Source organism: Centrocercus urophasianus, unplaced genomic scaffold (assembly GCF_019232065.1).
Source record: "Centrocercus urophasianus isolate 14NV4802_14NV808 unplaced genomic scaffold, USGS_Curo_1.0 seq_16, whole genome shotgun sequence".
Taxonomy (NCBI): Eukaryota; Metazoa; Chordata; class Aves; order Galliformes; family Phasianidae; genus Centrocercus; species Centrocercus urophasianus.
The window spans coordinates 41893259-41905681 of NW_024884711.1; the positions used below are offsets into that span (position 1 = coordinate 41893259).

Here is a 12423-nt window from a genome sequence, read left to right on the forward strand (position 1 = left end):
TGGATGACAGGTATTTTTTCTATTTTTCTTTGTTTAGGTGCTGCTATCAACTCTGCTTTTATTGAGTACACTGTGTCTTAGTACTCTGCAATGTACCCATCTGGTTATCCTTTCTTTTACTCAGTATCCAATCAATTAGAAGTCCTTCGTTACCTTCAGTGTGGGATTCATTCGACCAGTGTAGAAATCTGTCTCCTACAATACGAACTAAGGAACAGAAAGAAAAGGAGTTCTTGGCTGCTGTTCATCTTATCCTGTGGCAGTTGTCTGCAACAGAGCAGGTGAGTTATCTCCTGAGTGAGCTTTCTCCCTGCTGAGTAGAAGGGCAATTGTACAGAGAGGAGAACAGAAAAAGTCAATTTTTCACATTGTGCCAAAACTCTCGAAGACTTCATTGAAACCTGATTTCAACTTTGGAGGGAAGAGTTGTCCCCAGTGGCCATTGCACAACTAGAAATTTGTCTTGTTCCAGCACAGCTCTGTTTTTTCTATCAAATCCATGTGATTGACCTCTCCTGCTCCCTTCAGATAGAACTCCTCATGCACCTCCATGGAGATATCCAGAAGACGTGGGTCAGGAGCTTTGTTGTATTTCTGCTTTTAGTCCTTTTGTTGCATGCCCTTGCTTGTGTTTATTCCTTCAGGCTGGACTCTTTCAGGCATTTGTATTATGCATCTAAGCTCAGTTCTCTGCTATAGAGAAAGGCAGTTCCCTTAAGACTTAGGCAAGCATTGCACAAGAAAACAAAGACCTGTTCAACTTGCTGTTGGGAGACAATATTTACTCTCTGACTGACATGTGTGCACTCCCTCATGAAACTTCAGTTCTGTTGCAGTACTGATGTATCGGAAGATGGAATTCTCCTTGAAAATAATCTAAACCATGTTGTAGAAAAGTAGGGCTTAGAGAAACAGAGCAGAAAACGAGCTATTTTATAGCTGAGGGCTTTTATCTTAATATAAAACACATTAGAGCAAACAAGTGAGAGGTAAAGGATTCTTACACCCTTTGGTGTCACAGCTTATGCCATCTGAGAACATCTCTTCACACTTGTGCCATAGCTTTGTTAGGATGGGACATTCTCCTGTCAATCCTGGTGTTCTGTTAGATTCCTACCCTAGATGACTCAACTTGAGGACACTTGCTTACAGCAGAAATACCCTTTTGATCAAGAAAGGTAACATTAAAAGGCAGTGATATGTTTTCCCCGTTTTCAGTTTCTCAGCAGAATTATTGTGGTACCTGCTGTTGTTTCTTAGAAGAAATCCCTACTCCAGCAGAGGGAAAAAGAAGACTTTGAATGTAGCTAATCCAGCACGCGTTTTAGTCATCACAGAATTGTTTGAGTTGGAAGGGACATTTAAAGATCATCTGTCCAGCTCTTCTGCAATGTACAGGGACATCTACAACTCAGTCAGGCAGTTGTGTGAGTGAATAAGCAAATAAACTACATTCCAAGATTTCCCTTTTTTCCTCTGAGTAACTCTTGGCTCAGGAGACATATCCGTGGTGTTTTATTTGATTCCTTCTCACCATATTTGCAGTGTGGAAGACTCTCTCCCCAAGGTCTTTCCACAAAGGCTTGTTTTGCTATTAGCCCAGTGGAACGTAGGTTTTCCACTTTGATCTGTACTGTGTGTGGTTTTGGCATGATTCTTAAATGGACTGATTAAATAACTGCTGCTAACAGCTTCCTCTGCCTTCAGGAGTCAGCTTCCATTGTTCAGGGGCTTTCCATAGCAAAAGGGAAGAGATAGCACTGGTGGTAAGTGCTTGCATTAAAGGCTAGAAGAAATGTCAGAAAACTCTTTCCCATTCCTCTTGGTCCAAAAACATTGCAGTAACTCAGTCACTAGATAAGCAGTGTTGGATTGTTCATAGCGTGAGTGTTTTGAGCAAAAGGGATGGATGCCTGTATGCTGATGCTGAGCCAGATTGTCTAGATGAGAAATCACTGAGCTGAGACTGGCTTGGTAATTTACATCTAGTTCTGTGTTTTATATATCAAAGTCTGTGTTTTGCAGTTTACACTCTGAATCTTTAAATGAAGAAATAAATTAAATTTCTCAGATGAATGAGAATGGTGCATTTAGAGGGAGAGGGAGAATACACTGACACTTGGGAGCTGCTCAGGGAGGAGACCCAATACTCAAGCTCCCCTTTTCTGGCATGAAGCATCTTTTCTTTCTAAAGTGTTCCAGGCCCCCAGGAAATATGGGAACTGATCCCTCCCTGAGCCTCCTTCAGCCTACTGAAGATGTATTGGGCATTTGGTCAAACCCATCAGGCAGTGGTGGCAGCCAGAATTCCCCATGATGTGCCATCATGCCAAGGCTGGTGTCCAAGAAGCTCCTTAGTTCAGCATGGGGCAGTCTGATGAGGCTGAGCCCATAAATATGTCGTGGCCATGGCATGGTCAGTGTTGTCCTTGAACTTCTCTTTATGCCTTTCTAGTGGAGAGAGGAACATTGCTTTCTGTGAGGCACTGGTGAGCCCCATCAGGTAGGACCTTTGCAAACATCCTCTCTTGTTGTCAAGACAGAATTTAAACTGGTACAGATGAGGAAAGAGGGCTGATACGTCAGTGAGGGGAATAGAAATGCTGTCCTAGGAGAGGAGACTAAAAGCTTGGCTTTGTTTGCCTAGCAAGTGGAAGCTGAGAAGTGATACCATTGCTCAGTATAAATCCTTCAGGCGGGGGGTAAAGAGCAGAAGAGCTGCTCAAGCCAAAGGACAGTGTTGGCACGCAAGCAAATGACACACACTGAATGGGAGTAAATTTAAACAGGAAATTAGGAGGGAGGTGGAGGTGCTGAAGGACCTCCTGTCCCCTGCGTGCGGTGCCAGGAACATCGAGCCACGTACTTGCAGCATGACGTGTGGCAGGGCTGTAGCACCATGTCAGAAATCCTCTGCTCACTGAGAAAGCTGCATTGAGTACTGACCTTGAGAGAAGCTGTTGTTTGCCACGTGGCCAGAGCAGAGTTTCACACTTGACCTCTTTTGAATTTCCTCCTTAACTGTGTTTGATTTGTAGGAAGCAACGAGTATGGTAGGGACAAATAAATTGAAAAGTTCCAGCTCTACTTCTTAACACTGGGACACGTAATAGCTCGATTTGCTATCAGTTTGCTGGGCTAGTCCTCTACAAGCAAGAGGAATTTGCCCCCCGGCAATTTTTCTTCACTAGAATCCTGCAAAAGGAAGTGAGGTTTAATTAGCATTTTAAAGTGGACAGCCTTGAAGTTAATGATATTCAATAAAGAAAAATTGTTTTAACCTTATTTGCACTTTTCAATTTACTTATTAGAGGCCATCTGTTATATTTTAAGCAAGAGCACTGGGAGCTAAACTCTCAGATTGTCAAAGGAGGCTAAGCAGAAGGGAAAGAGCAGGCTGCCTTAAATGAGCAATTAGACTGCTTTTCTTAAATTTCTCATTTTTGTGTCGAAAAGCAAACGGTCACCATTTCAAGCAACAGTTATGTTGCTCTAATGACATCTATTTCTACAGGTACTCATCAGCCCTGGGAAATGTCACTTGTCCTCAGATCTCAGATGAAATTAGAAAAGCCAGAAGTGAGGTGGAGCTGTTGAGAGAGTGAAGGCTAAGAATAAGGATTTCTGTAGGTAAGTCATTAGAAGAAGGAAAACATAGATTGGCATATACTGGTGTGCTGCTGAATTAGTTGGCCAACCTCGTAAAAAAAGAAGCATGGAAAGAGTGTGGTGCTCTTTGCTTTTGTCTTCATTAGCAAAGTCTGCTCTCAAGCATCTTTCTGTCTAAGTAATGTGTGGGGAAAACAAGTCCTACCCATAGTAGAAGAAGATCAGTTTAGAGGCTAGTGAAGCAAAATGGGCATACACAGGTGTGTGGGGCCAGGTGGAAATGTGTGAGTGTGCTGAGGAAGCTGGCTGAAATCATTCTGAGGCTACTCTATCATCTTTGAATGGCTGTGATGACAGTAGAAATTCCCTATTGACTGGAAAGAGGTAAATGTTACTCTCATCCTCAAACGAAAAGGAGATCCAAGGGAACTGCACACTGTTCAGCTCCTTCTCTGTCTCCAAGAAAGTTACAGAGCAAATCTTCCTGGGAGCCATTTCCGAGGACAAGAAGGAACCACTGAATATAGGGACCAGGTTTCCATTGACTATAATGGCAATTTGTGTCCTAAACTTTTCTGGCTTAAGGTTCAGCTGACTGCCAGTGTACCTCCAAGAAAGTGGATGATTCTGCCATCTTCCTGGGTGGAACAAATGCCTTTGGTAGGACAAAAGCCAAACTTTGCTCTGTGTGGTCTCATAAGCCTTACTTAAATTCTGAGTGCACTTAATCCCTCCTGGAAGGATGGGAAATAAAAACAAAATGTCTTCTCCAGGTCTATGTAAAAACCTGTGGGCGCCAGCAGAGCTGGTGCTGTGTGTCTGGATTTGACACTGAACATTCATGTGAGCAAACCTGCTGGATTATTAGATGTCCTGCTGTTCAGCTGAGCAGAGGCTCAAGATCCTGGTCTCTGTGGGATTTGTTAGCAGTGTCTGTAAGATCGCCATGCCCAAAATGGAATGGAATAATCCCTTCTGCAAATGAACACAAAATGGGATCAATGCCATGGGTCAATAACCTGTATCACAGCAGCAACACCTTAAATTGCACGAGTGGAAATCCTATGTGTCAGAGGACGTTTGAAGTCTGATTCCACAAATGTTTGCAAATGTAGATCTTAGCTTCACTTCTGTGGTTTGTCACACTGAAGTTAGACTGAAGTTAAATTTCAGTCGCTGAGATCTTGTGGGTTCCAAATTTGCAAGGAGCTGAACCCACCAGCTCCTGTTAGCTTCAGACTTGCTCTGAAATCACCTGTGTTTCTGTCCTGAGAGTCACAGCAAGAGAAGGGAGGAGAAATGTAAACCACAGCGCACTGATTCACAACAGCACTTGATCATTACAGCGAAACCCAACCAAACCAAGCCTACTATGAAGTACCTGTAGCAGCAAAATCCAGCTGCCAATGATTTTGCAGTACAGAACAGTCTTTGGTACCCTTAGTTTGCTGTCAGTGCCAAAGCCAAATTTGTACATAATGAAATAGCTTTTTAAAAACCTGGCTTTTTTGACTTTCCAAGCCTAAAAATGCTATTTTGTGTCCAGATCTATAGAGGGAAAAAAAAAAACACACAACTTGAGGTGACTTTTGTTTTAAGACTGTTTTAAATTTATAACAGAGCTGGCTAAAATGCTTTTCATCAAAGTACAAAAGTTTCATGCTGTAATTAATGGCAAGTGATATCTAACGCAATAAAACACCATCATTTCAGTGTTCTTACAAGACTATTTATGACTGGATATTGAAACTGATAATGATTCTGCCATTTGTCCTCATAATTTATTATTCCAAGGAGAGGCAAGTGGTGGTAAGGGTTCATGATCCGTTTTATGGAAAGAGTGCTGAATTCAGCTTTTTATGGATGTAAATGACAATGTTTGGTGCTGGGCAGAAAGTGTGCGTGTGACAGTGAGTGCAGACCCTGTTGAGGGGTCGAGGTGGGGAGCATTAATGGTCCTTCTGAGCCAGGGAAGCCCTTGGCTGTGTGATCCCATTGCAGCTAGCTACTGGAACCAGTGCAACTGGTGGTCGTTTCCACAGCAGGGTGCTTTGGAAGACCAGGGTAGGATTTTTCTGAAAACCTCCCACCTGATTTCTGAGCAAGATAATCTCCTGAACTATTGCTTTGGGCAGCCAAAGCTGAATTCACTATAAACAACCCGGCCCAAAGCTCGTTGAACAGAATGAAAAGAGTTACTGGCTCTGGCAAGCCTTGTATCAGGCTGAAACAAAAGCTCTCTTCCAGAGGAAACTTCTCTTGGCCTTGCCAAGTGCCAGCCTCCATCCCTCTGGGCACAGCCCATTCCTTTTCATAGAATCACAGAATCACAGAATCATTGAGGTTGGAAAAGACCACTGAGATCATCTAGTCCAACCATCCACCTACCACCAATATTGGCCACTAAATCATGTTCCTCGGTGCCACGTCTTCATGGTTCTGGAACACTTCCAGGGACAGTGACTCCACCACCTCCCTGGGCAGCATTACTACTCCTTCTGAGAAGAAATGTTTCCTAATATCCAACCTGAACCTCCCCTGGCACAACTTGAGGCCGTTACCTCTCATCCTATCTCTGGCTGGGGCTGATTTACTGAATGCTTGGACTCTGATTCACACCTTATTCAGGCTCATAGAAACCTGGAGGAATTTCTGTAAAGTCAACATTGACACAATTAATGGAAAATCTAAGTGAAGTCAGACCCTGGGGTTATTTTCTGGGCTTAGATGGTGCTTCATCCTCCTGGACTCCAGGACTGGGGTGTTGCTACACTACAGCCTTCTGGTTGTTCCCAGGCTGCTGTTCATTTGCTGCAGAATAAGGTGCTGTAGGTAAAGACTTGCATTTCCATCGATAGCCCTAGCTGCAGTCTCACGAGTTCCTTGCTGCTTTGCAAATAGCTTGGAGTGAACCTGCTGCCGCAGAAGCAGAGCAGGATGTGACCCATTATCTTTGCTTTTCAAGTGCTATGGGCCCCTTCTTCAAGCCTCCAACATCCCCCTGTTTATTGTAATCAGCACGTCAAAAGGGAAGTCGTTCCTTTATTGGAGGTTATCCGTGTCAGAGGAAGTTATGTTCCCATCGCTACCTGGGGGCCCATCAGCAGATAAAGATGGAGAGCAGTGACTCAGAATGACTTTGAAGCAACACCCAGCAGCAACTGAAGACAAGAACATAACCTTAGCTGACGTTTAATATAACCCGATGCACAAATAAAGCCATTCCACTAAATTATGCATCCTTTTACTCTTGGCTGTTGTTAAAGGAAGGGGACAGGGTGAGTGTTCTCTCTGTGTGTTTCTTCCTTTCCAGTGTCGGGAGCTGAGTGACAGATGCACACTGATGGAGCACAGTGCATTGATTTTTGCTGCTGCAGTACTTTATGCTCAAAGAAATACAGCTTTTAAAACGATGGAGGACCCCTATTCAGAGAAAACAGGTGAGGCAGATGGGTGATTTTCCCTGAATGCCTTAGTTATCTGCTTTGAGTTAAGCAGGTGCTTTGTTGACCGCATTGATGTGAGCACATTCAGCAGCGGGTTTGGGTGGAAGTAAGCAATGGTTAAACAGCCATCAAGAAAAAGAGGGAGTGGGGATATTTGGAAAAAACCTGCTTCTGATTCACTGTTTGTTTGAAACCAAGAAATAATGCGTTCACTTTTTTCCCTAATGGCACGAACACAGACATGTGCCATTGCTTCTTCACTTTTCTCTTTTCCACTCAATTCAGTTAATCCATTGAGGTGAATCTATGAAAATATGAGTCGATTTTAAAGAGGACTCTTGCATCTTTAAGAGGCAGTAATGGCACTTTTCAGGATACGTGCATAAATTGAGAACAATCTGTCACGTTGATGGACTCAGCTGACTCTTCCGTGAACACATGTCCACCACCAAAAAATGGCTGTGCAATCAGCATGATAGGCAAAGGTATCTGAAAGGTCATTAAGGGGATTTGCTAACTGCTCTGCCCTCAGAAGTGTGCACAGATCCTCTGTCCTCGTTTTTGTGTTGTAATCTGTATAGCAAAAGTCCTTTTGTTTCAGGAACCAGGCAAACATGCCAGGTTTTATATTTATTTACAGGAGATGAACTTGCTTTTGAGTTGGGTTTTGTAAAATTGGATCCAGCTTTAATCAGAGCTGAGCCAGTCCCTTGACTTGTGTTGCTGTCAGCTGGTTTTCATGGGAAGCATCTGGCTGGGGCAAGGGAGCGCAGGACCTGGTGGAGGCAATGGGGGCTCAGAGGTAATGCAGGAGATGGAGGGGTTTGTCTCCTGCTCAACAGTCCTTTGGTTTTGGACTGATGGGACAAGAAAGAATGTGGAAGAAGGGATGAAGAAAGTGGATTAGGGGGTGACAGGCTTGCCCTGAGCACGGAAAAACGATTTCATAGAATGTAGAATTATTAAGGTTGGAAAAGACCATTATGATCATCAAGTCCAACCCCAACCCACCCCACCATGCCCTCAGTGACACATCTCCATGGTTCCTGATCCACTCCAGGGATGGTGATTCTACCACCTCTCTGGAATAGTTCCAGTGCCTCACCATTGCCTCACCACTCTTTTTGAGACTTATTTTTTCCTAATATCCAACCTGAACCTCCCCTAGCACAGTTTAAAGTCATTACATCTTGTCCTATTTACCTGCGGATGATGGGAACCTCCATCAGAACCACCAGTGATGATGGGATGAGGAGGGATGTCCTTCAAAGCTTGGTTAGGCGCCAGCTCCCCAGGTCTGACAGGAGCTCTCACATTAATGTTTGCAGTGCCAGGAGCAACATTTAACATCATCAGGGCTTGGCTCTATTCTGTCCCTGAGGGCTTGCAGAGGTGGCAGTCATCCGCACCTTCCCTGGCACTGGTGATCAGGCTGCCACCCATAATCCCAAGGCTGCATGAGCTGACCCCAAACCAAATTTGTTTGTGAAGATGTGGAAAAGAAGGAGATTTTGTTGTGTAATGTTTGCAGTCAAGGTTCTGGGGAGGGGAATATGGTCTCTGGGTCAGAGATCCTCTCCTGCTTGGCTCTGTGCTGACTCCTCAGCATCAGTGTCACAGAATCATAGAATCAATATTTACCCTTCCAGTTGAGTTGGAAGGGACCCCTGAAGGCCATCGAGTTCCACTCTGTGCAATGGGGGTCACCCACATCTCCATCAGGTGCTCAGAGCCTCATCCAGCCTGACTCCAATGGCTCCAGGGATGGGACATCCACTATGTCTATGAAACGTCAGCCTGAAAAATGCATGGGAGCCTGTTCACCATTTACACAGCAGTGCTGGGGCAGAGGACACAGTGTGCATCACCCAAAAGTTCACTGGAAGACGGTGAAGGTGATCAGGAAGGGAAGAAACTTCCCATGCCTCGCGATCCAAGCTGTAAAAAGGGAAATACTGTGGGAGGCTGTCGCTGCTGGGGAGCAGCGGGTGGCAATTGAATGGGGCTGGGCTGTGGGCACCCACAGACTGTGCTGCGGGGAGAAGCGCCGGGCAGGGCGGTGGGTGCGGGGGGAGCAGCGCTTCTCAGTGCATCTCGCTAGAGGGTGCCCGCTCGCTGCGCTTGCAGCAGCACACAAGCCCCTGCCCAGGCTTGGAGGTTTTGGGCTCCGAGCGTCCTTGCCGGCTCGTCCCGTCCTCTTTTCATTGCCCGAAATCGGTTGCGGTATCTTCTGCACGGTGCCCTTGGGCCAGAGGTGCTGCCTTGAGAGTTGGTGGTGCACAAGGAGCAAATTGGGTTGATTGTAGGCAGTTCGTTGTTCTGTGTACAGGAAGCATCCCTCATCTTGGACATGGTTCCCAGATGATGATGCCAGCTGCCTCCAGCCCTCCCTCTGATCCCTAGTGTTCCATTGGGGGTTACCCTGCATGCCTTGGTGGGCTTATGTGCCTCTCTTGTCCCCTTTCCCATCAGTACACTGCAGGAGGGGACTTCACAGGGATATTGCTCCCATTGCTGGCTCTTGATCTTCTTGTTATTGCTGTCCTCCCAAAGGCAGGAGATGTGCCGTCCTCTTCCTCTCTGGACATTCTCCTTGCTTCCCTCAGATCATTGCTTTTCAGATTATGTCTGAATTCCCCTCTTGAGCACTCACACCCCTGTTAGACTGGAGCCCACAATGGAGGTCACAAGGACATTCTCCACCCCTCAAAATCATATCCTCAGTCCACACTTCTATGAAAATGTTGGCCAGACCCAGATCTGAAGCAAGCTTACATATTTAGGAGTGAGCCATTGCCAACCACTTGCTATGCTGTCTTTCAGTCACTTGCATCCTTTCCTCCTTAGTTGTTCCTACTGGAGATAATAGTCAGGCTTTCTGAGCCCAAACCATGCAACAGCAAATTCACCAATGTCCATGGATCTGCCCATGGGCACTACTGTTACCATCCTGGCAGGGTCTAGGGCAACTTCTCTGAAGGAACTATAATTAATTAAGAAACCATCGGAAAAAAACAATCTCTTGCATCTTCTCTCTTGCGTTTTTATCCTTCCCTCCAACCCTACCAAAGTTTGGAAGCTCACATTTAAAATACAGAGGAGAGCAAAAGGGGAGTGTGCCTTATTTTTGGCAGGCACTGCAGTTGTTAATGAAGAGTGACATTTTCCGAGGCTATGGCAGAACAAGCAGAAGTCCAGCTCTCCATGGTTGGCTCTGCAGAGTGCAAACTGTTGTGCGGCCGAGGCTTTGAAATAAGTTATTCTTATTGTGATTCTTGTTTATAACATCAGATTCATTGTTTGCAATTTTGTTCGGTGGCATCCAATCAATAGCAGACAATAAAATATTATTTCGAGTGGCGTAGACGTTCCACGAGAATGTGATTGATTGCTTTAATTTCTGCCTTCCTCAGTGTTTTTACTAAACCTTGTCTTGATTTCTTTCCTCCTGCCTAGCTCTCTTCAGCATCAGTTGTTAAATAAAGTGACATATTTATTATATGAGTTTTATTTGACAGATTGCCGGGTGACATATTTTAGATTAATTTTTTCATTTAAAGATGTATGTAAATGTGCATGTGAAATTATATACATACAGACACACACACACAAATACGTGTACACTGTATAAACACAGCGTGTGCATGAACTTGCTCAAGGCCAAAATTTCCAAGCACAACTTGAGATTTTGGGTGCTGTTCTTAGGTGTTTGACACCACATTAACGAGCCCAAACTCAATTTCCAGAAGGTGTGTGACCATGCAGTTCAGGTGACCAGGTTAGTGTGTGTTTTATGACATTCCCAACACTCTGATAAAGTTTAACGTCTCTTCAGTTGGGCAGCAGTAACAGCCATGTGATCACTCTTGGTTTTCCATGTCAGCCAGGTTAACTTAACAGCCCACCACTGAGAATAGTTACACTAAAACACATCCTGAAGGTGGCTTGAATGTGTATTTTTTTACAGTGTTATGTCCAGAAATGTTCTTTGTGAAAAAAGGAAAACCACCACCAACAACAAAAAGGAATTTGTTGGGACTATTTCTAATAATGCTCAGTCCCTTGTGGAACACCTTTCTTTCTTTGAGTCAGGTGTGCATGGAGATTGAAGTCAAGCTCATTTCATGTACAGATATGGGCCATGGGATTTAGTGCATCTCCTAAATTGTGGCCTAAATGAGCTGTTTCTCCCCATAAATACTGCGTGACTCCAAGTTAGTTGCCCTGGGACTTAGTGGCCAGTCCCAGAAATAAAGGATCTGGAGGAGAAGGCTCTGGGGAGATCTCATCGTGGCCTTCTAGTACTTGAGGGGAGCTTATAAGCAGGAGATGGACTGAATTTTTATACAGAACAATAGTGATAGGACAAGGAGGAATGGCTTTAAACTAAAAGGGGAAATTTAGGTTAGATGTTAAGGGGAAATAAGGGGAAATTCTTTACTCAGACAGCAGTGAGGCCCTGGTGCTGCTGCCCAGAGAGCTGTGTGCGCCCCATCCCTGGGGTGCTCAGGGCCAGGCTGGATGGGGCTATGGGCAGCTTGAGCTGTGGGGGGCAGCCAGCCCATGGTGGGGGCTGTAGCTGGATGGCCCTTAAGGTCCCTTCTAAGCCAAGCCATTCTATGATTCTGTAATTCTGTGATGTCATAGAACACATGGCAACTGCTTCCAGCTTTAAGATATTGGGCTGTAAATCCTAGTCTTGGTAGTGGACTGAACGTTGCTTCGTGATGTGCCCAGTGTGCTGTGGATAAGGAATTTCAGAGCTGAAGAACAGCTGGGTGCTGTGAAACATCCATTCTTGATCCCCAGACGACGACTTCTTTTTTGTACTCATCTGAATTTTTCATTTAAAATGGAAATTATCTGAACTTGCTTAGCAATGTAGGATGTTCTCATAGCAGAGAAGCGTTAAAGACTTCCTAGGCTCTGAACTGCGTGCTGAAAATAGAGTACATTTGTGTTTATTTTCTAATCCTTTCAGAATGTTGTTGGGGTAGGGCTTAAGCTCAGCCACATCCCTTTTCATGAACATAGCTTGTTGTCTCTGAGCTTAAAGAACACAACCAACAAACAACCAACAAATAAATCCTATTACTCCAAAATATGATTAGTGTTCTGGTTGGAGCTATAAATCACCTTCATTTAAAATGCACTGTTGCTACAAGTTAGGATTTGAAAGTACAATCATGCAAATGCCATTTGCAATGTTTTCACTCTAGTAACCTTGGCAATACGGCAAACACCTCTCCTGTTTGATACATACAGTTTTGGAATTTCAATTGTAATGCAGAGAGGGAAGCTGCCAATTTGTGCCACTTCTTGAGGGGAAGAGGTCATTTCTGGGGCAAAATTTGGCTGCCGCTGGAGC

The 12423-nt window shown here is 44.7% G+C and overlaps 1 protein-coding gene across 1 annotated transcript in view; it reads left to right on the forward strand.

Annotated features, from left to right (window-relative positions):
- XYLB (xylulokinase) overlaps window positions 1–12423 on the forward strand; it is a 363191-nt gene that overhangs the window by 104584 nt on the left and 246184 nt on the right. Inside the window, 2 exon segments of the mRNA XM_042816633.1 lie at window positions 38–115; window positions 118–281. Coding sequence (XP_042672567.1) covers window positions 38–115; window positions 118–281 — 242 coding nt within the window.